The sequence below is a fragment of the Enhydra lutris genome, unplaced genomic scaffold (assembly GCF_002288905.1).
Source record: "Enhydra lutris kenyoni isolate GAN:26980312 unplaced genomic scaffold, ASM228890v2 scaffoldscaffold37, whole genome shotgun sequence".
Taxonomy (NCBI): domain Eukaryota; kingdom Metazoa; phylum Chordata; class Mammalia; order Carnivora; family Mustelidae; genus Enhydra; species Enhydra lutris.
Genome location: NW_019154121.1, coordinates 11,041,510 through 11,068,695, shown reverse-complemented (window position 1 = coordinate 11,068,695; position 27,186 = coordinate 11,041,510). Strand labels below are relative to the sequence as shown.

General features: G+C 38.4%; 1 protein-coding gene across 5 annotated transcripts in view; it reads left to right on the top strand.

Moving 5' to 3' along the window:
- LOC111154494 (folate hydrolase 1B) overlaps positions 1–21,925 on the top strand; it is a 60,447-nt gene extending 38,522 nt beyond the window's left edge. For 2 of the 5 annotated variants that reach the window (XM_022514110.1, XM_022514114.1), the window contains 8 exons: positions 3,443–3,506; positions 7,972–8,039; positions 9,891–9,982; positions 11,575–11,665; positions 14,789–15,053; positions 15,330–15,411; positions 18,758–18,850; positions 20,421–20,720. In XM_022514110.1, the coding sequence (XP_022369818.1) occupies positions 3,443–3,506; positions 7,972–8,039; positions 9,891–9,982; positions 11,575–11,665; positions 14,789–15,053; positions 15,330–15,411; positions 18,758–18,850; positions 20,421–20,610 (945 nt within the window). In that variant the 3' untranslated portion in view covers positions 20,611–20,720. Of the gene's footprint in view, positions 1–3,442; positions 3,507–7,971; positions 8,040–9,890; positions 9,983–11,574; positions 11,666–14,788; positions 15,054–15,329; positions 15,412–18,757; positions 18,851–20,420; positions 20,721–21,395 lie in introns of those variants that run through there. The other 3 variants (XM_022514111.1, XM_022514112.1, XM_022514113.1) reach the window with 3 other exon arrangements.
- Positions 21,926–27,186: the final 5,261 nt, after the last annotated feature.

Sequence of the window (27,186 nt, the reverse complement as noted above, 5' to 3'; positions counted from 1 at the left end):
ATGCCACAAGATAAGCCTTAACAAATTCAAAAAGATTGAAGGCCTCCCATGCATCTTTTCTGACCACAACAATGTGAAACTACAAGTCAACCACAAAAAAAAAAAAAAAAATCTGGAAAGAGCACAAACACATGGAGGTTAAATAACATGCTACTAAACAACAAGTGGGTCAACCAAGAAATGAAAGAGGAAATCAAAAAACACATGGAAACAAATGAAAATGAAAACACAATGGTCCAAATTCTTTGGGATACAGGAAAAGCTGTTCTAAGAGGGAAGTTTATAGCAATACATGCCTACCTCAAGAAGCAAGAAAAATCTCAGATAAACAACCTAACCTTACGTCTAAAAAAACTAGAAAAAGAAGAAACAAAACCCCAAATCGATAGAAGGAAGGGAACTGTAAAGATTAGAGCAGAAATAAACAAAATAGAAACTAAAAACAAAATAAACAAAAAACAATACACTAGATCAATGAAACCAGGAGCTTTTTCTCTGAAAAGATCAACAAAATTGATAAACCTTTAGCTAAACTCACCAAAATAAAAGAGAGGACTCTAAATAAACAAAATCAGAAATGAAAGAGGAGAAAGACCAGCCAACACCGCAGATATACAGAGGATTAGAAGAGAGTATTATGAAAAATTTTATGTGCCAACAAACTGGACAGCCCAGAAGAAATGGATAAATTCTTAGAAACATGTAACTTATATAATTTATCAAAACTGAATCAGGAAGAAATAGAAAACTTGAATAGATCAATTACCAGCAATGAATTTAAATCAGTAATCAAAAAATTCCCAACAAACATAAGTCCAGGACCAGATGGCTTCTGGAGAATTCTACCAAAAACTTTAAAAAGAGTTAATACCTATTTTTTCAAACTAATCCATGAAATAGAAACAGAAAGAAAGTATCCAAATTCATCCTATGAAACCAACATTAACCTGATACCAGGACCAGGTAAGGACACTACACAAAAAGAACTGCAAGCCAATATCTTTGAGGAACGTAGATGCAAAAATCCTGAACAAAATATTAGCTAACTGAATCCAATGATACATTAAAAAAAACCATTCACCACAACTAGGTGGGATTTTAAACCTAGTGGTTCAATATTTGCAAATCAGCTAGTTTGATACATCACATCAGCAAGAGAAAGGATAACCATATACTCATTTCAATAGATGCAGAAAAAGCTTTTGACAAAGTATTACATCCATTTGTGATGAAAACCCTCAACAAAGTAGGTTTAGAGGAAACACACCTCAACATAAAAAGACCATATATGAAAACCCACAGATGACATCATGCTCAATAATGCCTTTCCTGAGGCAAGGGAAACTAAAAATTAAACTATTGAGATTATATCAAAAACCTGTACAGCGAAGGAAACAATAAACAGTACTGAAAGACAGGCTACTATCTTTCGCAAACAACTTACCTGATAAAAGGTTGATATCCAAAACATATAAAGAACTGAGCAACTCAACACATAAAAACCAATCTGATTAAAAAATGAGCAGAAAACATGAACAGACATTTCCCCAAGAAGATATACAGATAACCAATGAACACAGGAAAAAATGCTCAATGTCACTCATCATCAGGGAAATGGAAATGAGAACCACAATGAGGTATTGCCTCACACTGGTCAAAATGTATAAAATCAAAGACAAAAGTGTTGGCAAGAATGTGGAGAAAAAGGAACACTTATGAATGGTTGGTGGGAATGCAAACTGATGCAACCACTGTGGAAACCAGTATGGAGGTTCCTCAAAAAATTAAAAAATAGAATTACCATATGATCCAGAAATTCCACTACTCAAATATGAAAAACACTAACTCAAAAAGATATATGCACCTATGTGTTTATGGCAGCATTATTTACAATAGCCAAATTATGGAAGCAGCCCAAGTGTCCATCAATAGATGAATGGATAAAGAAGATGTGAAATCTATATAGATATGTATAGAATGGAATACTATTCAGCTGTAAAAAAGAATGAAATCTTGCCATTTGCAATAACATGGATGGATCTAGAGAGTATAATGCTAAGCAAAATAAGTTAGAGAAAGATGAATATCGTATATGGAATTCAAGAAACAACCAAGGGGGAAGGGTAGAGAAAGAGACAAACCAAGAAATAGTCTCTTAACTACAGAGAACGAACAGATGGTTATCAGAGGGAGGTGGGGGTGCTGTGAAATACGAAATAGGTGATGGGGATTAAGAGTACACTTAACCATTATGAGCACTGGGTAGTGTATAGAACTGTTGAATCACTATATGGTACACCTGAAACTAATAACAGGATCTGCTAACTGTACTGGATTTAAAATGTAAATGGCATATGTTTAAACTTGCATATATTGTTGGCCTTGTGGACTAGGACCATTAGCTGTACACATATGCAAAGTTAATGTTTATCTCATTAACTGCCAGTCATGGTGTAAAACTTACTTGGCTTCTATTATATACTTTAGGAATCGAAGAATCCGCATAAACTTCAACTGTCTTTGTGGGGTGGGCGGGGGGCGGGGGGTAGTAATGATCCGGAAGACAGGAAAGATTTATGGTGGCATCAGAAAGATCCTAAGTATTTCGAGGTTTGTCTCTTCCAGATTCACCACCTAGAGCTACAGGTTTTTTCCACTTCTCTTCTTACTGTCCCGACGCTTAGGAAATCACATGTTTTGGAGATTCAAAATCCACCTGATAGCTAAAAAAAAGCCAGCAACGCTTTTCCTCAGCATTTTATTGTTGTGCAATGATCAGTTTTGACCAGTAGGTGGTGCCATCCCACAGGAGAACTTCATGCTTCTGCGTATAGTACAGAAATTTCATATATTTTTAACCCATAAATTTGAAATTTGAAATTATTGAATCAGGCAAGATTCTTTTCTTAAGTAAAGAAATGTTCGGATGGAGGGGGACCCGCCTGAGTGGGTCAGTTGGTTAAACATCCCGCTCGTGAGCTCAGGTCAGGTCTGGATCTCAGGGTTAGAAGTTCAAGCCCAGTTGGGCTCCACAGTGGTTTGAAGCCTACTTTAAAAAATGAGAAAGAGAGAGAGATTGAGAGAGAGATGTTCATGGGAAGATTTCCACTGAGGGGTTTCTTTCTTAGGTCATTCGTGTTTGCTAAGAGAATTTCTTAAAGGATAAACCATGGCATGGTTAAGGAATCAGCTCATTTTCTATTTACCATATTAAGAATATGGGCAAGTTCATCTTAAATTTTAGTTTTAAAAATGTTTTGCTCATTATTTCTTAGAATGGTCCTTATCGGAATTCTCCTAAACAAACTCAATTTTCAGAATCTTATGTATCAATTTTGTGGTCAGTTTACTTCCAAAATCTGCATACAACACAAGTAAATGTATATTGTTTTAGGGGGAGGCCATGGTATATGTTTATGGTTTTCTTTCTTCTTTATTATAGGAGAATTCCAGACTCCTTCAGGAACGTGCTGTGGCCTATGTTAATGCTGATTCTTCCATAGAAGGTGAATAACGTTGGTCTCATAGGAAAAGATGTGATCATGGTAGCAGCCGTCACTTAGTTCATAAATGATGCTTCCGTAAGGAAGGCAAATCCAGTACATGGGGTTAGGGACTCTGCTGCTGGCCAGTCTGGCTGTGCACTTGCCTCACAGCAGCTGTGAGCCCAAGAGTGCTAACTGGGGAAAGCAGCCTTCTCTGATTTCCTTCATCTGGCAGATTACCTTGTCTGTGGTAAGGATCGTAACTACCTATTAAGTGAATAAATAAATCATAGAACTAAAGATTTCTAGTGAAATGAATAAATAAATCACAGAACTACAGATTCCTATGGTTTTAGAATGGGGTAACAAAAAAAGTATAATGTAAATATAATCCTAGTTTTATCATATCATGCATATAGATTTTAGAAAAAAAATACTGATGTCCAAGTATTTTTTATTTTTTTTTCAATTCAACGAATAGTTATTGAGCATTTCTCTCTATAATGCACTTTCCAGTATTTCAAAGGGATCAGAGGTTAGTGTAGAACAGTCTTGCATGAAGGAGTCTGTGGCTCAGCACGAACGATTAATTAGTCTAGCTTTCTAATATCTGCAGGTACAAGGAAAAGGCCATATGGACACCTGGGTGGCTCACTCCGTTAAACCACTGCCTTTGGCTCAGTGTCTGACTTTGGTCTAGGTGTCTCTCTCTCTTTCAAATAAATGAATAAAATCTTTAAAAATCATATTAGTTTAAAAAAACTGCTATAATCAGACTGGTCTGGGTGTTCAGAAGAGAGAATAGTAGCAAGTTCAGGAAAGGCTTGAGTAATGACACTTGAGACTGGCCTTTAAGAATGGATTTGCTTTTGATAAGCAGAGATTCGAATGAAAGGACATTGTTGGGTCTATTCCCAAGATCAAGCAGTCCATTGACACTACCCTCCCAGCTACGCATCTTCCTGTTCTTGACTGTGTGCACCTTCCCAGCCAGTGCAGCTGCTGATCCCAGTACTCAGATGACTGCTCAGCACACTCTGCCTGCTGAATTCTTACCCTTACAGCCTCCCCTGAACTGTAACTTTTCCAGGGAAGCCCTGTCTTCAGCACTCATCACTGTCAAGGCTACACAACAATTTGCTTTACAAAGGACTTCTATTACTAAGCTGTATTCTTCAGCCAGGAATAGACAGGATGTGGATGACTCGTGGCTTCCTAAAGTCTTGTTAAAGAAACACGTATTGCCCAGGTGTAGCAAATGAATGAGTCAATGAACGCAGGGTGGACTTTTAGAATCTTCCCTTTAGTGTAGGAGTAAACCTTCCATGTCAGCCGTAATTAAGACATTACATTTTGCCAGAGGCATGTTGTCATGTACATTTCTTCTTCGTCCACCTGTCCGAGTGCCATCGTCCCAGAAGGGAGCTCACGCAGTTCATTTCAGCCATCCTGCCCGGCTTCTCTTACGTTCCGGGGAAGGGCATCACCTTCCTTGTGGCACTGCCACTTCCTAGTTATGTTACCTTAGGTTGTGACTCACTTTCCGTGTCTGTTTTCTCACCTGTATATAGAGTTACTGGGCTGCCTGGGTGGCTCAGTCAGTTGAGCGTCTGTCTTCGGCTCAGGTCATGAACTCTTGGGATGGAGCCCCAGGTCAGGCTCCTTGCTCACCGGGGAATCTGCTTCTCCCTCTCCCTCTGCCGCTCCCCCTGCTTGTGCTTTCTCTTTCTCTCTCTCTTGCTCACTCACTCTCTAAATAAATAAATAAAATATTTTAAAAAGAAGAAGAAAAACACTTAAAAAAATAAAAAATTGAGTTACCAAGAGCACAGATCTCCAAAGCTCTTATCAGGGCTAAAGCTGTTAATATTTGCAAAACTCCAAGACCTGTGCCTCTCACAGAATAAAAGTTCAAAAATTAATGTATTTGGCACTTTTACCTAACTTAGAAACACATAATCAGATGAAACACTCTTGCTACAAGAGAATAAGAACTTAAACATGTATTTTCCAAAAGTAGAATAATGTCCTTATTGCTAGTTCTGTTTGTAAGATTTGATTTTTAATGGTTTTAAATCACTGGAACTTGCTGATGTCACTCCCTGCCTTGCAGTGCTGCATTGTCTCCCCGTGGTTTTCAGGATCAAGAGCACGTGACACCATGGTACTTGATGACTAGGCCATTTGTATCTTACTTTGCTTTATATTTAAATTTTTGTTAAATATTTTTTAAATAAAAAGTGATACATTGTCTTTCTCATGGGAAAATGCAAAATTGATAATTAAAGCAAAAACCTTTACTAATACCACCTTCAAACTCAGCCCTCTCTCCAAAGGTGGTACTGTCCTAAATTTGGGGTATTTCCATCACACTGACATTCACGCATAGAACTGAGCTCTACAAACCATCAGTGGTGTTGAAGGTGCTGTCTTAAGTGCTTTACATGGAAACATTTATTCAATCTAATAATCCTGTTAGGTAGTACTTTATTATCTCCCTTGTGTAGAAGAGAAAACCACCAATTCAGAGAGATTAAGTAACTTTCCCAAGGTCACAGAGCTAGTAAAGGATTGAGCTGAGACTTAAATCCAGCCGGTCAACTTTATCCTTCTAACTACTGTATTCTGCTGCCCCTCACTACCTTATACAGGTTTTCATTACATATTACGTACTACGTACTACATGCTATGTGGTTCCATGTCTTCTTTTCCATTCAACAGCGTATTATGGAAAACTTCCCATGCCAGTATATATAGATCTATCCCTTGAAAACAAAAACTTGTACAGTGTTTTCAACAGAGTAATTTATGTCTCAGTTCTCTAGCTGATGGTCAGATGGCTTCAATTTTTTGCAGTAAATATCTTGTTTCTTTGCCTGCCTTGCCTTTTTCTATACAAGTGGAGAGCTACAGTATCATGGCTGGATCATGCTACGTGTGCATTATGTGGTAATACTTGCTGACACACTTCCTCTCTGACTCTCTGGTTTGCACTCCTACTAGCTCTTACCACTTTTAAAAATGGCAGTGGCTGGGGATGCCTGGGTGGCTCTGTCCGTTGAGCATGTGCCTTCAGCTTGGGTCATGATCCCAGGATCCTGGGATCATGTCCCATCAGGATCCTTGCTCAGCAGGGAGTCTGCTTCCCTCTCTGCTTGCCTTTCCCTGTGCTTGTGTTCTCTCTCTGTCTCTTTCTGACAAATAAATAAAATATTCAAAAATGAAAAAATTTAAAAAAATTAAAATGGCAGTGGCTAAAATCTGTATATATGTATTCTTCCAGTTGGATTTTAGAACCAGGCTTTCAGGTTCTATGAACAGTTCCACTGGGGTGTCTACTTATTGTTAAAACCTCAACTTTTCCTGTCCCCAGATATGGATCTGAAGTTTTGAGATAAGAACTGCTGGCCATTCTCTGAGTACATTGTGTACTATTTTATTTCTGGGTATTTGTACAGGCTGTTCCTTGATGAAGTTGTCTTAACCTCCCCTTCCCCAGGCCCCAACCTGCTTTAGCATCCCCTCCCTGTGCTCCCACAGCTTCTTGGGGGCACCTCTCCTGGCTGTTCGCATGATTCTCAAACTCATCAAACAGAATTCCTGAGCAATGGGAACGCCACCTCTGCTCTTTATTAAGAAGTAGCTGGAGAGTATCTGCCTTACAAATACATTTTTTAAAAAGATTTTATTTATTCTATTTGAGAGAAAGAGAGCATGTGCGTGTGCACCCATCTAAGATGGGGGGAGAGGCTAGGGGAGAGGGAGAGAGAGAATCTCAAGCAGACTCCTTGCTGAGCATGCAGCCCGATTCAGGTATTGATTCGGGACCCTGAGACCATGACCTGAGCCGAAATCAAGAGTTGGACGCTTTACTGAATGAGCCACCGAGGCACCCCCATAAATGCGTTTTTACAACAAATACTTATTGCGTAAATGCTAAAGGCTAGGACTCTGTGCTAAGCCCTGGGGATGGGGCCACAATAAAAGAGAACCCCTGCTCCCATGGAACTTCTAGTCTGGTGGGAGGATGGAAAAGAAAAAGGCAAATATTTAACATGTTTGAGAGATAAACAATGAGAAAAATAAGGCACCATCAGAAAAAAAAAAAAGAGTGACTAGGATAAAGAGAAGAAAGTGTGCTCCTTCAGGTAGGATTTTGGGGTAAACTCTCAGAAAACATGACATTAGACTAGAGTCATGCAGATCAGTGCAGAACACTGTTCCAGGCCAAGGGAACTGTATGTGCAAAGCCCCTGAGCAGCGGAGTAGGCAGAGTGGGAGGTGAAGATCTGGAGCGGCCATGGGGGTTGTTTCTTGCTTGGAAATGAGGGCTGTGATGAGCATGATACCTTTATTAAATAATAAGTTGGAGAGTTTTTATTGGACTTAGGTTTTAAAAGGATCCTTTTGGCTAAAGAGTTAGGATTTATCTTTGAATGAAAGAATAAAGTAAATAAAAAAAAAACACTCTCTCTTTATCTTTAAGGGAACTATACTCTGAGAGTCGACTGTACCCCACTGATGTACAGCTTGGTATACAACCTAACAAAGGAGGTAAAAATAATTATGTATAATTTTAGAAAGTTTGAGTTCTACAAGTGATGTTTTCTTGAGGTATGATTATTATGTCCTATCTTTCTCTTGCATAGCAAATATTACATCTACTAAACTCCAGAGAACATTACATTTAATAAACTGTTTACACATGTTACCCCATTTCTCCCAACTACCCTGAAGCAGCCTTGGGGTAGCATTGTGTCTGCCATCCCCATTAGAAATTGAGAAAACTAAGATCAAAAAGCGTTAGCCCCCGAGTCACACAACTCGTGCAGTGGCTGAACTGGGACTTGGTCCTGTGATTTCACTCCTTAATTTAAAAACTGATTTATACTCCTTCGTGTGCTGATATCAATTAGCCCAGGACTCAGGAAGAGTTAAAGTTTCAAGTGACTGAGAAGGAGTATGTGTGGAAACACCAACCGCTGACTCCAGGGTCTGGTCGGTTTGGGGCAGAAGCTAGGTGAGACCACGTATCTGCGACAGGGTGTTTCTGAGAATGTGCACCATTCATGTAATTTAAGGTAAATGCTAAGGAAGCTCATCAGTTATATTCTTTTTCTGGCTGGTTTGGTGGCCCCCAGGGACACTTGCAAAAACACCACCCTCTAGGTCACCTTTGAAATTACACGATGGTTGACAGTTTGGGGGTTGGTTTTGTTCTATTTTGTTTGGGGAGAGTGATTAATAGCATTTTACATTTGAGTGATAAATGGAAAATTTAGTACTGTATTTCTACACGGTTCTGAATGTGCATTTTTTAGCATAAATGGAGTAGTGCTGTCCCTTATATCAAAATTTGGTGTCAGCTTAGAAGCTTGAGTGAAATTCTTTTGTTGACTTATTATTCATATTTTACAAATTAAGAGGTTAATAACATAATTTCTGTTAACCTATGTTCTGACTCTCTCCTTGTGCTTATGCAAATTCATTTATGTTCCCATAGACCTTTGCACCTAGCATGTTGAATTTTTTACTTGCAGTTCCCACTCTTACAGAGTATGTAATGTGTCTTATTGTGCGTCGTATCCCTGGCATTTGCACAAAGTCTTAAATGACATAGGTACTCTATAAGCTTTTAAAAATTGAATTTGTTGAAAAGTAGAACATAGGACTTTTATTAAATATAAAATAAAAAATTGTATACCATATAATGTATAATAAATGACCTGTGAGTAGTTGATGGAACATTAATTAAAATTTAGTTTGTGAGTATTTCCAGCATAACATCTTATACACTAGATTTCAAGAATTGGTCTAGAACTCCATAATAGGTCATATTTTTTTCCTTAGTTTCCTCATCTGTAAAACCAGAAAATGTATTTCAAGCCCAGTATTTAACAAAGTTACAATAAATACTCAATTAATTAAATAAAAATTAATGCATTTGTTTTATTATGTTTTAATGACTTTAGCAACCTTACTGTCAAGAAGCAATATTAAAAGAAATACCTTCTTTTAATCACCTTGCTTCTTTTCATTTTCTTTTTAGAAGAGGAAAGAAACATGTGTTTTTGAGAGCAGCCTCCCTCAATTCAGAAAAAATAGACAAAAAAGTCTTACAATATGACCTTTCATTTGCATAAGTGGCTTGGTAATAATATGGCCTGCTTTTCCATATACTTCATGTATTTTTTGTAATAGTCACATTTATATATAGTAGCATGAACATTTTCCTCTATTGTCAGAAACTCATTATTGCAATTCTTAATGACAGCTAATGTGCAAATTGTGTATCATGCATTTTGCTGAATATACTTTAGTAATTTATTCCCTGGTTAATGGACATTTAAATTTTAAAATATCTTATTTATAAGTATTTTCCTTTTTTTCACTTTTAATCTGTAGCTCCAAAGCCCTGATGAAGGCTTTGAAGGCAGATCTCTTTATGAGAGCTGGAATGGAAAAAGTCCTTCACCGGAGTTCAGTGGCATGCCAAGGTAAACAAACAAGACTTTCTATTGGATAGAGTGTAGGACTGGGTTGAAAATGAAAGTGTGCTTTCTTTCAAAGGGAAGGTGATGCTTTGGTTCACAAAAAAAATATTGCCATGTGTTTTGAAGTTAAACCTGTAGGCCATCTAAAAATAGTTCTTTTTTGAGAAGCAAAACATAGCATGCTCCATAAGTCCAAAGTTATAATGTTTTAAAGAAGTTCCCCTAGCATTTCTGTACCTAAGTTACTCGATACGTTTTCCTTTTTCTGAATATCATACAGTCAAAAAATATTTTGGTTTCTCTAAGAAAAATACAGGCGTCATTTCAGTATTGGATGTGTCTTCACCGGCAAGGTTAAAGGAATAAGTATCTCAGATATAGATTGATTATAGATAAGATTATACCTATCAAGAGTACGAATAATTAAAAAATTTTAAGGTAGGATTTACATCTGAATTATCTAAAAATAATTCTGCTTCTATTAACTTTATCATGAACAACAAATACAGATGATAAAATAAGTTGAGGGAAAATATTTTCCAACTTAATGAATCTTTAAAAAAATTAATCTATGCAATTGTGATATTATAATTTATAATAGGAAGTATATATTCAATCTTTGGCCCATTGAGTGGCACAGAGAGCTCCTAAAACCTTTAAAATATTCTAAGTGATGAAAGAGACAAGGGTATCTCTCGTTATGTTAGCAGGGTGACCTTGGACCCCACCTAAGGATGGGGGCTGATGGCCAAGAGAACCGACCATATAATTAGAGGGTTGGGACTTTCAGTCCCACCCCATAACCAGAGGTTGAATCAGTCTGCAGTGGCCAATTATTTAATCAATTGTGTCTTTGTAATGAAGCCTGCATACAAACCCAAGAAGACAGGGTTCAGAGGGCTTCCACGTTGGTGGATACATGGAACTTAGAGCAGAGTGGGGCACCTGGGGAGGGTGTGGACTGCTATGTGTACTTTTCCTACACATTGCCCTCTGCACCTCCTCCATCTGGCTGTTCCTGAGTTACATCCTTTTATAATAAACCGGTGATCTACTAAGTAAAATGTTCTCTGGCTTCTGGGAACAGCTCTAGCAAATTATTTGAACCCAAGGAACAGTACTTGGGAATCTCCAATCTGCAGCCGGTCAGTCAGAAGCACAGATGACAACCTGGATTTGTGGTTGGTTCTGAAATCGGTGGAGAGGCCGTCCTGTGGGACTGAGCTCTTCACCTATGGAATCTGTGCTACCTTCAGTGTCAGAATTGAGTTGAATTGGAGGACACCTAGCTAGTGTCCCAGAGCATTGCTTGTCGCTGGTGCGGGAAACACCACACATCCCCCTCCACATGTTGGAATTGGGTCCAGGAACCCAAAAGAACAATGGTCACTACTACCCAAGATAGTCTTATTGAAGTAGATACTTTGTGATCAATTATTTCTCTCAATTTTTCCTCTCAATTATTTTTTGTTGTTGTTCGTCTGATACGATTTTTATAAAGAAAAATTATAAGAGCAAGAATGGAGTTTAGTTAAGCTTTAATTTGTAGTCACTGAACAAACTACTCAGGTAATCTCTTATTTTATCTCTAAAAGGATTAGCAAACTGGGATCTGGTAATGACTTTGAGGTGTTCTTCCAAAGACTTGGAATTGCTTCAGGCAGAGCACGGTACACTAAAAACTGGGTAAGTCTGTCAGTATATTTTTGAAGATTGCTTATGAATATATTTTAGCTAAACAAATAATTCTGAATTTTAAAAAAAGACAATGTAAGCCTTTAAGAAATAGAGGAATTTGAAGCAGAATGGTTGAGGTGGGGCTACTGTCACACGGGGGAATGCCCGCACCCGGCGTCCTGAGCCTTAGAACTTACTTGCTTGTATTCCTTTATATCTATTTTCTGTTTCACTAGGTGGCATTGCTTTCATCCAGTTACTTACACTAGAAATATTTGGATTTTTATCCCATTTGATCTCCAAAAGTAAACGTGAAAGTTATGCTCTATGGCACAAGGAACAATGAACACATATACATTTCATGATTTTTTCCCTACCATCGTTCATGCTGGTGGTAATGACAATTTTACAGTTTTTATGTTCACCAAAGTAACATGAGAACATAGTTCATAAAAGCTCATAACAGTTCTGTAAGTATGTATGATGAAAAACACTGGTCCCTTATTCTACTTGTGGGCTTGTCCCACCTCTGCTTCTGTTCAACAGATTCACATTTTTTCAGTTTTTTCACTGGTTTCTTCTGATATCTACATGCATGCTTACACATACTGTGTTCCTGGTGCCATTTATTTCTTTTTCAGTTTGACGTATCTTCCATTTGCTTCTCATTAGGGAAGATAGGCGTTTTTGCGCTTCTATATCAATTTTCTCCCAACTCTCAAATATTTTCCCTCATTGCATTTTCTCAATATACTGTTGTACCATACTTGTGGATTAGAGTATCTTTTTTTTCCCCCTCCATGTGTCCATAACTAACTCACCACAAACTTTTAGTATATTCCAACATATCAGTGATCTGGCAGATTTCTTTTTCCCTCTTGGGTTCTTCTTCTCCTGCTCGTCTGGGTTCTCTGGTGGTTCTCTTTCCCTGTGACACAGCTCTTGCCTGTGAAATTTTCTTTCACTGAAAAGTCTGAGAGTACCTTCAATTCTCTCCTGTTCTGCATCCTCTCTTTCCTGGATTTTGTATCTTTCTTTTTCTTGTTTACTCTTTATTATGTTTGGAACACATCCCTCAGGAACTTCTTGAAAAGGAGACTTTTTTTAAAGGAAGGTTCTGGTATCTTTTATGTGGTCCTCGTTTTATGTGTGGGCTTTGGTTACACCATTTTTCCTTACACTGGGCTAGGCACAGAGTGGGCCTTTTGGTCTGGAAACCCACATCCTGCAGTTGGAGGGAATGTTTTTCCCTTTGATCACTTCTTCCTTCTTTTGACTTTTTTGAACTATTACTAGTTGTTTAACATCTGGGGATTATTTTCTGATGTGCTTATTTTTTATCTTTTGTTTCTTATCTGTGTTTTTTTTTTTTTTGTTCTGTTTTGTTTTGTTCTTTACTATCAGAAATATTTTGGGGCACCTGGGTGGCTCAGTGGGTTAAAGCCTCTGCCTTTGGCTCAGGTTATGATCTCAGGGTCCTGGGATTGAGGCCTGCATCGGGCTCTCTGATCAGCAGGGAGCCTGCTTCCCTTCCTATCTTTCTGCCTGCCTCTCTGCCTACTTGTGATCTCTGCCCATCAAATAAGTAAATAAAATCTTAAAAAAAAATCTTTCTCAACTCTGTCATTCTTTTTTATTGAAATCTTTATATTATTATTATTATTATTACTATAAGTTTCCCTCCATTCCTTGTAGTACCTCCTTACTCTTAAGTTGATTTTATTTTAGTTTGTGTTTTTGGTCTGTATCTTTTAAGTCAAAGGCTGTTTTCAAGTGCCTGGTCATCTTTGGCCACCTGTCTTATTTAGGAATTAGTCCATGAGAAGCTGACTGAAGCCATGTATGCAAGGGCGGCAGCTGTCAAATGGGAGGCTTCAGAGAAGAGTGATCGAGAATGCCTGTTCTCAATGCTTTGTGGGGAGGCAACAACTATAGGTCTATAGAATCTATCAATCTTTTCTCTTGGACTAGTTATTCTCTCCAGACAGGAAATCTTTAATCCTACCACTGGGGTAGGAAGTTAGGCAGGGTTAGATGGGGGTGGGTTGAGGCTAGATGTTAATATTATCTATGTTTGGGGCGCCTGGGTGGCTCAGTGGGTTAAGCCGCTGCCTTCGGCTCAGGTCATGATCCCAGGTCCTGGGTTCGAGCCCCACATCGGGCTTTCTGCTCAACAGGGAGCCTGCTTCCTCCTCTCTCTCTGCCTGCCTCTCTGCCTATTTGTGATTTCTCTCTGTCAAATAAATAAATAAAATCTTTAAAAAAAAAAATATTATCTATGTTTTACTCATGAGAATACTAAAGAAAAGCTAATAATCTTTGGGTTAATAACCAGTCAGAGTTATTTGGTAATAGGTCCTACGGGCTGGATTCAAACTCCAGCTGTCTAATTTTAGAATCCTAGCAGCTTCAACACACTGCTAAATAAAGTGTTCTTTTATGTCAATTAAAAAAAAAAAAAACCACAACTAAATAAGACAGACAAAAGACATAAATCAGCAATTCAAAGTTTGAAAAGTCCTTGCCTCTGGCCTTTTGTTTATGTTCTTGGTGTCTTATATATATCTGAGCATTCCTTCTCTCTCCTTCGTGAGAGTCTGGATCCACTACATTTCTCCTTACTGGGCAGACTCTTCACACTTCCACAGGCTGCTTGTCAGAAAATCATCCATTCGTGGAATTTCAGTCATTAGCATTTTGCAGCTTTACCATATATGATGTTGCATAATGCTCATATACCATCGCCTCTAGCAATTCCCTATCTTCTTAAATTATTTAGACTGAAATGCAACATTATCTTGTCTTTGTTTCAGAAACGTTTTCACATCTCCTATATCCTTGAAGACAAGACCATTAGGTCTTTCCAGATAATTTTTATTCTATCATTTATGTTGTATACACATATTTTTTAATTACACATTGGGATATATTTTCATATTATAATATTAACCCTTTAGTAAGTGTATTATTAAGGTTCTTAAATACATTTCTTTATTCATTACTGGCCAAAGTAGTTTTACTAATATTAATAGTAAATATGGTACTATGCATCTTATTATAAGCTATTTTATAAGAGATATAGTTTGGTTTTTGTGTTCTTTTGTGTGCCTCTTTTTCCTTTTCATTTTGTAGGCAACAAGCAAATTCAGGAGCTATCCATTGTATCACAGTGTCTACGAAACATATGAATTGGTGGAAAAATTTTATGATCCAACTTTTAAGTACCACCTCACTGTGGCACAGGTTCGAGGAGGGATGGTATTTGAACTAGCCAATTCCATAGTGCTCCCATTTGACTGTCGAGATTATGCTATTGTTTTGAGAATGTATGCTGACAAAATCTACAATATTTCAATGAAACATCCACAAGAAATGAAAACATACAGTGTGTCATTTGGTATGCTACACCTCCTCTCTGAAAACTCATCTCCGTGTTTCAATTAATCTCTAAAATGTAGTGACCTACCTTAGTCCACGTGTTATTTATTGCCAGTCTGTGAGATCAGATACATTGTTGACATCTATAAATGTATTTGCCATTTCACCGATGCCCCTCTTGTAATATATAAATATAAGAACCTTGTAAAGTACAGAAGAGAACAAACTGCTTCCTATACTGTCCCCTTTGCATAAGCCAGAGGACAATGCCCCTAAGCCCCGATTTCTATTTCAGATGCACTTTTCTCTGCTGTGAAGAACTTTACAGAAATTGCTTCTAAGTTCAATGAGAGACTTCAAGACTTGGACAAAAACAAGTACGTTCCACATTTTTAACTTATGGCTAGAACAGATACAATGAGAAAGAGATACTAATTGACATCTTTGTTGCTGAAATATCTTTGGGAAGTGTTTTTGCTCCTTTCTGTCTCTCCACCTTAAGGCATCCTGTACAGGGTTGCCATATCTCAGCAAGACCCATCTCTAACTTTCTTTTTTTTTTTTTTTTAAGATTTTATTTGACAGAGATCACAAGTAGGCAGAGAGGCAGGCAGAGAGAGAGGGGGAAGCAGACTCCCGGCTGAGCAGGGAGCCAGATGCGGGGCTCGATTCCAGGACCCTGAGATCATGACCTGAGCCAAAGGTAGAGGCTTTAACCCACCGAGCCACCCAGGCTCCCCCATCTCTAACTTTCTGAGTGGCCGCTGTGTGCTGAGAAATTCCAGCAGCTCCTTAACGACCAGCTGTTTAGTTACAAAATTCCCACCTTAGCATCCTCCACGGTGTGACCCCAGCTTTTTCTAGCCTCATCTCATGTTCTTTCAGTGTCTGTCCATCATACTTCAACCAACTTCTCCTATTTCCAGAACATACTTTCTTTTCTTCCTCTTCTTAATGTCATTACCTCCAGAGTTCCTCATTTCCACTTCTACCCGGTAAAATTCTTTCTCCGGAACAAGTATTGAGAAGTCAGTTTTCTTCCAATATTAAGCATTTAGCATTAATTCTGTGTGAAATCACCAAAATAAACATAATTGGAATAGAACTTTAAGATGGGAGAAAAATAATGAGACAATATTAAGGAAATTTTTTTAAAGTAGAATTTTGAGAGTAAACGTTGACTGTGTATTAAGCCTATTATGATGACACAAATATGAAATCCTTGGGGACTGATGCAAAAATACATTGAAAGATAAGAGCAGGCAGTCCAGAAATAGATGAGTGACATATAATAATGCATTTGGGTAAGAAATAGGTATTTTGTAATGAAGGACATACCAACAATAAATGGAGGAAGAAAAACATATTCAACAGTAATGTTGTTTAAGCTCTCAGCAACTGATAAAAAAGGGAGTTCTGAATTTCACTTCACATTGCATGCAAACATAAGCAATGGTTGTAGAAAAATTCTTTATTAAAAGTTGAAATTTCCTGGAAGTGAAATTCTAAGTTTAGAAGCAACGGGAAATGAAAAGGCAATCAGGTTTGAAAACACTGAAATGGTTCAGAATATGAAAGTTAATCAGCAAAAGCAAAGATAGAAGGCTGGGAAACCTCTTTTCCAGCAAATATGGAAAGGGAGTAGTATGAACATCATAAAAAATATTTTTTGAAAATTGGTTAAGAAAATACAAAAGAGGGGCACCTGGGTGGCTTAGTGGGTTAAGCCTCTGCCTTCAGCTCAGGTCATGATCTCAGGGTCCTGGGATCGTGCTCCGCATTGGGCTCTCTGCTCAGTGGTAAGCCTGCTTCCCTCCCTCTCTCTGCCTGCCTCTGTGCCTACTTGTGCTCTCCGTCTGTCAAATAGATAAATAAATAAAATATTTTTTTAAAAAAAGAAACTACAAAAGAACAAAGTTGAAAATGTTGGCAATGAACAAGACAACTCCAAAAGAAGACACTGCCTATACAGACAGACACAAAAAACATTCAAATTCCCTACTGATTAAAAAATACAGGTAAAAATAAAGTTATACCATTTTCAAAATAACTATTTTTGTTTCAACTTAGTAATGATTTAAAACCTGGTTGAACCCATTACACCAGATGGCGTCCTGGAGCAGATGCTCTTGCTGTTTTCTGGTAGTGTTGTGAATTGTTTTAAAAACCTTTTTGAAAAAATAAATAAATAAAAACAAAAAAATAACCTTTTTGAAAAGCATAAATACATACTGTTAAAGTTTCAAGAGCTATTTACAGAGTTCTTAGACTTTGCCATTGTATTTCCATTTCTTAGACCTTTTCTTCGGGAAATAATTTCAAGTTTGGAAAGGAAAAAGAGCTTCTCAGAGTAAGATACAAATTATAACATCAAACAATTCAAGGGACTCCTGGGTGGCTCACTTGGTTAAACATATGACTCTTGACTTCAGCTCAGGTCATGATCTCAGGGTCATGAGATGGAGCCCCACATCAGGCTCCATGTTAGGCATGGAGCCTGCTTAAGACTCTCTCTCTCCTACTCCCTCTGTCCCTCCCCCATCCCTCTCCCAGTTCATGCTCTATCTTTCTATAAGTAAACAAACAAACAAATAAATAAATAGAGATGCCTGGGTGGCTCAGTCAGTTAAATATCTGCCTTTGGCTCAGGTCATTATCTCAGGGTCCTGGGTTCAAGCCCCATGTGGGGCTCCCTGTAGTGGGGAACCTGTTTCTCCTTCTCCCTCTGCCTCTCCTCCTGCTTATGTGCTTTGTGTCAAAAAGATAAATAAAATCTTTAAAAATAATAATAATAATAATAAATAGGAATAGTTTATTAAAAAATATATCAAATAATTTAAAGCAATCAATACTTAAGAGGACAGAAATTACTAAAAAATTAAATGTCCACTAATTTGAACATTTCATAAGCATTGAAAGAGTTGATTATAAAGGAAATATAAGATATTTACTATAAAATGTGAAGTAAACCAAAAATATTTAAAATTGTGAACACTTTGATTATATTTTAATTGAACAAATATAGAGAAAAATTCAAAGTAAACCAATTAGTATAATAACTGTGTCATCCTGGAGTGAACATGGGATTTTTTTTTTCCTTGTACTTTACAGTTCTTTTCAAATTTTTGTGTGGGTTAAAAAAATATCAACAATAAGCAATAAATCTTAAGGAGATTCCAAATATCATAAATTCTATGAAGTTGATTTTCTGTCTTTAAAAACTATGATCTTTCCTCCCTCTGGCAAAGTGCCTTACAGGAATGGATTATGATGTACTAGGACATTTGGCTTTAATAATAATAAAATAATAATAAAACAATGGCTATCATTTGGTAAATATGCATAATTTTCCAGGAGCCCTACTAACCATTAATAGACTGTCCCATTCAATATCAAATGACTTCTTTGAGTAGATTATTAGGATTCCTAAGATAAAAAAACATCTTGCTTATATTTAAAAACTAGGATTGCCAATTAATTATTTCCAAATAAATAAAAATTACTGTTGTCCTTTTCAACCACTATAACTTTATGTGGTTTTATAAGCCTCAGCAGAATAGTATTCTATAAGATTTTAAAAAGGTAACTGTTACACTATTGTTCTTAATTTGCATATCATAGAGATTTAAGACATATTATATTTAACTTTGTTGTGAATTTTCAGTTTTCTGTGTGGTGCATGTTTTCTCAAGAAGTGACAACTGTATTTGTTTTGTTGTTTAGCCCAATATTATTGAGAATTATGAATGATCAACTGATGTTTTTGGAACGAGCATTTATTGATCCTTTAGGATTACCAGACAGGCCTTTCTATAGGTAAGGATACAAATATGACACTTGATTATATTCTTTTTTTCTTATTTTTTGCACTGTGGAAAAAATATAGTTGATTTCTTTTAAGCAAATAGAAATTTCAAAATATATGAAGGAAATGATATATTATTCATATAATGTAATGTGATTGCTGCATACTTTTTAATATATTGTTTACTTCTGATTATAAAAGAACATATGTTCATTGTAGGAAACTTAGAAGATCGACAAAGTCACAAGTAGAAAATAAAACCACCCCAATTCTGTCAGTTAGTTATAAAATCATGTTTTTATTTGGTTTATATAATTTTAGCCCCCTCTCATTTTAAATATATTTGTCTTTATGTATGTATACACATAAGACATAATAAATATATGTAAAATGTATAAAATATGTATTTACATACTCATTCTCCTAATGTTCAGATTTTTTTCTAATTTTTGACAATTCTAAATATTTCTGATAAACATCAGTGATGAACATTAGATTGATCTTGCTAAGAATTGGAGAATAAATTAGATCAGTGACGAGTGAGAAATGGCCCTGTCTCTTTGTTTATGGATTATCAAAGGATCAGAATTAGGAGTAAGGGGGTCATCAGACATGGTGACTGTCTCCCAATGGCAGCACAAGTGTGCTTCTTTCCTTCTTTACCTCTTTGCTTGGGAACTTACCCTTCCCTTCACGTGCTTTGACATGACTGACATATGTCTTTCAATAAAATACCACCTTCTACCCAGATCGTGTTATACTTTCAAAGCTGTTTTTAATGATTATTCGTGCTTTAAGCTAAGCATTCTCATATGTTAGTGTGTCTCCTTTTTTAAAGAGAAAAAAAACACAGTAGTAGGTAGGCAGGTCACAAATAGGACTTTGATCATCACCACTGGGCTACATTTCCGGGGGTGATGTGGGACAGTGAAAAGTCAGTACTTACTTGCAGTGTAGCTTGAGACTAAACACTTCATCTCTCAGATCTCAGTTTCCTCCTTTTTGAAATGCTAGTATCAACTTTGTAGAGGTTTTTTTTTTTAAGATTTATTTATGTATTTTAGAAAGAGAGAGGATACACGTGCGTGTGCAAGTGGGAGGAGGGACAGAAGGAGAGAGAGAGAGAGGCAGAGAAGCAGACGCCCCACTGGCGGGGAGCCTGGTGAGGGACTGGACCCCAAGACCCTGAGATCATGACCTGAACTGAAACCAAGAGTCAGAGGCTTAACCGACTCAGCCACCCAGGAACCCCTCTAGCATTTATTTTTAAGGACTAGAAAAGTTATAGGCAAATCATTTAATCACAAGCACGACCCATAGTAGGTGACAAGCTATAGGGACTATTAATGTTATTTTTGTTGCTCTGAATGACGTGAAGTCCTCTGTTTAAAGTCAAAACATATACTTCCTAGACTGGACTTTGGAGATGATTAAACTTGGCAGTTTAGCTGACAAGTGACTTGTTCAAATCGTGAGATTAGAATTCTGCAGTCCAGGATTTGTAGAGCGCTCTTGTTTTTCTCTTGTGTGTATCGTTTGGACAGCAACTGTCCAAAAACAGCCAACTGTTTTTATCAACAGGCACGTCATCTATGCTCCCAGCAGCCACAACAAGTATGCAGGGGAGTCATTCCCAGGAATTTATGATGCTCTGTTTGATATTGAAAACAGAGTGGATCCGTCCAAGGCCTGGGGAGAGGTGAAGAGGCAGATCTCCATCGCAGCCTTTACGGTGCAGGCTGCAGCTGGGACTCTGAGGGAAGTGGCCTGAGGTGGTTCTTCAGAGAACCTATACTGACTAGGTATGGTCTGTCACTCAGAAAGAATCATAAAAGGCATATTCTAAAAAATAAACTAAAAAATAAAGTTAACACACACACACACACACACACACACACACACACACACTAGCATTCTTTCTTCTCCCTATGAATCAAAAAAGAAAGATGGACAATTTTTATTCTATAATTATAGAAGGATATTCTGAATTTGAACTAAGAGTTAAAATTAAGGCAAACACCTACTGTATTAAAACTCTTATGTGGCAGTAGAAGGAATCGAGGCTAATTCTGCACTGGCATTGGCCCTATTGGTCACCCAGGGCTGAGAGATCACTATCTTAACCAACTAGTTGAGCTACACTAGTCTAATCACACTGCTGGTAAACATAGTCACTCTGTGCTATAAAGGATAATTACTTTTCTTAAAATATCAAATATCTTATTTCTATCAAAGGGTATATGTAATGTATGTACAGTAAAAAATAATAAAGAAATGAAGATTTGTTGAACTGCCTCCCACAAATAACCAAATTAAGGAAAGGAATGTTACCCATATCTCTGAATGTCCCATCTACCACTGACGAGTGTGCCTTCCTCTTCTGCCAGAGATACTCACTTTCTTGAATCTTACGTGAATCTTTTTTGTTATTTATCATTATTCCACACATGGCTATATTCTTTATGTGTTTGGGGGTTTGTTTGGTTTTTAAACTGTAAATAAAATCACACTGTGTATCTATTTTCTAACACTTCATTTTTTCACTCACCTTTGCAGGTATTTGGGGCTGGAGTTCAGTTCACTGATGTGGAGCAATTCATTTGCATGAACATAACATTTATCAGTCAGGGTCCAGTTAAGATAGAGAAACCATACGGCAACATAAGCAGGGAAGGTTAATATAGAGAATGATTAGTTCTAGTAGCATTGCAGTAATGAGATACTATCTAGTTAAAGGTAACAAGAACCTTTATAGCAGGTCCAAGGAGCAGTCACCATCCCTAGGAGTGAGATGAAGTGGCCAGTGAAGGATTTTCCCCACGCCATGGGCCTTACTGAACAGCAGAGAAGGCATGGTGGTGCTTTGCTAGCAGAGTGCAAAAAAACTCCCCAGAATGCTGGACTCTAGGCCACCATGGGAAGCTGATTCAGGGGAATTGCCTTGCCTCTAGTGGCCCTCTACCACCAACCAACCGACAGCAGTGTTAGAAAAAGCTCCCGGCTACTGAGTTCTGGCCACCAGGAACTGCAAGGAGCACGCGCTATCCCAGCAGCCTGCACTGCAGGATGGGGGCCCTGCAGGATGGGGCCCTGAAGGATGGGGGCACTGCGGGATGGGGGCCCTGCGGGACGGGGGCACTGCGGGACGGGGGCACTGCGGGACGGGGGCCCTGCGGGATGGGGCCCTGCGGGATGGGGGTACTGCAGGATGGGGGCCCTGCGGGATGGGGGCACTGCAGGCAGTAATGCAAACAGTGAAATTGTGTGTCTAAATAAAAAATAAAGAAGACAAAAAATACAAACATATTTAATAATATTTTGACACTCTATCCTGGACAGCCAATCCTGAGAAACATAGGAGTAACATGACTCAGGCCACATAATCTTTTGTTTAAAAATAAAATTCTAGGGGTGCCTGGGTGGCTCAGTGGGTTAAAGCCTCTGCCTTCGGCTCAGGTCATGATCCCAGGGTCCTGGGATCGAGCCCCGCATCGGCCTGTCTGCTCAGCAGGGAGCCTGCTTCCTCCTCTCTCTCTCTGTCTGCCTCTCCACCTACTTGTGATATCTCTCTCTGTCAAATGAATAAATAAAATCTTTTTTAAAAATTCTAGTATTTCCTATTGTATTTTCAAAATAGTTTGGAGAAATAAGCTCTTATTAAGCAATCAAACATTAATTTTCTCACTAATAAATTCAAATCCTTTTTGGGGGTCAAGTTTTTATGCCGAATAAAAATTAACTGCAGCATTAACAGTCTCATTAGGTATCTAGGAGAAAACAGTGAAGGTTATCCTACGAGAATTCAATAAGAATAGAATGTTATAGATCAACATTATTTGTTAAACTGGGGCTATTTCTGTACTAGCCTCAAACACTACCAACTGTCCTCAGACTTTTCAGCCATAGTTCCAGCTCCCTAACAGCTTCTCAGTCATCTCCAGGTGTCCTGTCAGCCCTCAGCTTAGGGCAGAGGGATCTTAAACTCGGGACAGGAGGTGTAGCAGGACAATCCTTGAAGCATCCGCACCAAAACCAAGATCAGGAGAATTTGCTGCGGCGCTTTTGGAACCAGAAGCCAAGGAAGGCCCCGCTGGGTCTCTTAGCCTTGGCACCTTCTTTCTGCAGCAACCAGCAAAGGAATCTGGAATCTCACCTGCTGTGTTATCAGGCGTGTATGTATGTATGTAGGGCGGGGGGATGAGGGGCCAAGCTGGGGAAGACAGGTTGGAACGAACGTCTTTCCTCTGCACTATTCCCACCGCACTCAGGGCTCTGGTTCTTTTTCTATTTTTGTCTTTAAAAAAATATATATATATTTATTTGTCAGAGAGAGAGAGCACAAGCAGGAGGGGGGCAGAGGGAGAAGGAGGCTCCCTGCTGAGCAAGAAGCCTTGGGCAGAACTAGATCCCAGGACTCTGGGATCATGACCAGAGCCCAAAGCAGACATTTAACCAGCTGAGCCACCCAGGCACCCGGCTTCCTTCTCTAAATGTGTTTGCAGTCCTCCTCACCCACCCAGGTTCTTATGCCCTCCCTAACAGCTGGGTGGTTCTGCAGCACTTGCTTTAGGCCCATTCTCTAGGCCCCAATTTATTATTCACCTTGATCTTAAAATGTTCTCAGCACATCAAGAGGCAATTTGCAACTTTCAATAGCTGAATAACTAAATAACTTGAAAAGTCTACAATGTAGGGAATAATTTTAAAATAAAATAATTTTAAATAAATTTAAAATAATTTTAAAATAAAATACTATAATAATTAACACATTATACAAAGGAAGATATTGATGAATGTAAGTTTAGTGCATGATATCTTGTGGATGTGTGTTTTAAGTGATTTGTTAATACTCTAAAAACCAATGCATCTACATGGCAACCAAAATTACAAAGCAATGCATACTCCAAAGGATATAAGATTAAAAATAACAATACACTGATATCATTCAAGCTCCAACTGGGTGATTTAAGAAACCAGAACTTCAATCGCATTATTTGCATTACAATATTATGTAGATGACACAAGAAATGTTTACTAAAGTGAGGCAATTATTCAGTCACAGATTGTATCAAGACATTCTTTTGGTAGATGATTCTACATAGTAAGTGTTGATTGAAACACTTTATTTTTTGTTCTTGTTCATTTTATTAAAAGAGAGAGAGACTGCTTGTGAGTACCAGCAGTGGGAAAGGACAGCTGTGTCACATGTATTTGTATCTATACTTTGTGTACTCTAGGTAATGGAAATGCAGTAGCAAACAAGACAAACAGTATCCCTTTGTTATACAACCAGCAATCTAATTCAGGGAAGGCAGTATAGTGCACATTAAATAAGTAAAATATATGATGTATTAGAGTCTGATAGTACTCTGTAGAACAGTAAAGCAGGGAAGAGGAAAGGAGGAGCAGGGAGTGGGCATGAGAACAGAGGATGCCCCAGATCTCAGAAGCAGGGGTAAATAATGGATTGCAGTCCAGCCCATATCGCCCCAAACCCATCTCCTGAGCACCAGCGGGACTACTTTCCAAATATGTGAGTTGGAAGAGAGGAGTCAGGAATTCACTTGTCAGGGAGGCTCTCGGTGTGCACTTCATCAGGAACTCATTACGTGGGTGAAATTGGTTGGATAAAAGAATTTCGATCCTGGTACAGAGAAGGAGCAGGGAGGGAGAAATAAAGTTCTGAGAGCTCTGGGAATTGGCAAGGTTAAGCCCTAGGTGTAACAGATTGACCTGTCATGAGACAGAGAATCAGCGAGGTTCAGTAAAAGAGATAAAAATAGGGTTATATTCTGAGTAACCCAATGTCCTGGCGGGATTATGTGAATTTAAGAAGAGAAGCGATCAGAGCTTAGAAGATGCCTCCATGTCTCCATGAGGAACAGCATCATACAGAGAGACCTGAAAGGGAGGACATGGGTATTTGTCAGTAACTCCAGGAAAATACAGCCAGAATGGGTCATGAGAGAGAACTCTTAAGAAAAAAAAGTGCCATAAGCCAGGTAAGGAGCTCCTCTACCTAAAAATTGAGGACAGGTGTATCAAGGCACTGCACATTCAGCTGCATGGAAATTCTTTCTCTAAGCTGAAATCTATATTCTCTTAAACTTACATCATTTGTTTCTGAAAATATATTTCCATCACTACACCTGCTTTATTAGGAGGGATACTCTAGATACATGATTACTTTTTGTTGGGATCATATGGGTACTCATTCCCCTTTTGCTCATTATTATAATTATTTTCAGAAATAAGTGCTTTATTTGACCACAAAAACCTTTCAGAACTGAGTATTTCCTTGTAGTATTATTTGCAAGATGAAGAGTGAATTGTAGTGGAAAACTGAAATGTGATCCAGTCTCCCAATGAGTCCGTTGCTTAATAGAAAGAATGACATTTTTTAAAAAGCAAAAATTGGGGGCACCTGGGTGACTCAGTGGGTTAAAGCCTCTGCCTTCGGCTCAGGTCATGATCCCAGCGTCCTGGAATCAAGCCCCACATCAGGCTTTCTGCTCATTGGGGAGCCTGTTTCCCTCCCTGTCTCTCTGCCTACTTGTGATCTCTGTCAAATAAATAAATAAAAATCTTTAAAAAAAAAAAAAAAGCAAAAATGGAAGTGACTGGAGCTATGGTCAGATGTAAGCTAAGTCATTTGCTATTATATAAAAATTATACATTTATTCAGTATATTCAACTGTTAGCAGCTAGGAATAGATTTCAGGTGATAAATATTTTACTAGGGCTGCTTCTTTTTTGTATTACCAGTTTTAATAAGAGCATATGTTATTCATAAAGTAGAAAATGTGAATAAATATGTACATATTATCAACAGAATCATTTCTGTAAAACCAGCCAAAATAATTTTTTACAGTTTTATTTGTTTGTTTGTTTGGGTTTTTTTTTTGTTTTTTGTTGTTGCAGAATCACATTATGAAGAGCTATTGTTAAATCTGAGCTCCCATTTTTAGCTGTCAATAATAATGCTATTATAAATATTTGAGTTCAGGTCTTTGTACAGACATATGTTTTTTAGTTCTCTCGGGTACACCTAGGAGTGGAGTTTCTGGGTTCTCTGGTCAATTAATGTTAATATTTTAAGAAAGTGCAGAATGCCTTTGCCAAGGGTGCTGCATCAGAGCCATCCTGACCCCCCTCCCAAGGCACTGGGGCTGCAGGGACAGAAGGACCTGCATTTCCCACCACTCCCTTCTCCCACCACGTGTCACAAAAAGCCACAGCAGCAAGTCTGCAACCTGAACTTCCATCCTCATGCTTTCCAGCATACAACCTAAAAGCATCATTGTTCACGAACAGTGGCCTAAGGCGGAGGTTCTCAGAGGATGGTCCAGGCATTAGGACCAGCACCAGCGTCTTAGAGCTTCTTAGATGGGCAAACCCTCCAGCTGCACCCCAGAGCTACTGATCAAGGATCTCTGTGATGGAGGCCCAGCGGTCTGTGTTCTAACAAGCCCTGCTGGTGATTCAGACGCTCTTCCTAGGTGAACGCAGTCTGGAGGCTAATCTCGGACGAGGGTCCTTTCTCAGGAAGGAAACACGGCACAGCTGGGAAGGGAAGCTTCTTTTGTCCTCTCCTGCTCAAATCCTCCCCTTTCTGAGCCTAGACAGTCTAGGTAGAGATCCAGAGCGTCAGTTCCGGGTGGTGGGGGCCGACGGAAACAGGCCAGGGAGGGAAGTTCCCTGAGGAGAAGCAGCAACTGGAAGGTGAGCAAAGTGAGTTGTGTAAAACGAGATTGCCTTGCTTCTGGTTACTGTTGCTTTTCTTCCCTTGTAGTTTTCCTGGAGGCTTTATTCAAAGTGCCAGCCTCATCTCTGCCCCTGCTTGGAGGTGGGACCGGCTTCAACCAGCATATTCGTGTGGAACACACATATACTAACCCCTGGTCCCCTTGATGGTGACAGGTTATCCAGAAAGCCTTCATAGAAGTGGAACTGGAGAACCCCCTTCTGCGCCTGGAGACATGTCTCCAGAGCTCCTTGGCAGGTTCTGAGTTTCACTTCTGTCATTGAAAGAGGATTTGTGCTCTTCATGCAAAGGTCTGTGAATGCGTAGGGACAGCAGTCTTCCTCCACTCTTCCAACACATCTGTGCATGCATACTTTTGCTCCTTGTAATATGTTTATAAAATGCTACATAATGAAAGGTTGTTACATTAAATCATTGTAACCCATAATATAGAAAGTTTTTCTCAGTAATATTGTTAAATTTTGCTAATACTTTTGGTTACTTTTTTTTTTTCAATTTTGTGATTCAGTGAAAGATAATGTTATTAAGAAAATCAGCCAAAAATTGGAATTGACTGGTAAGGTTGCTTTCATATGTATTGAG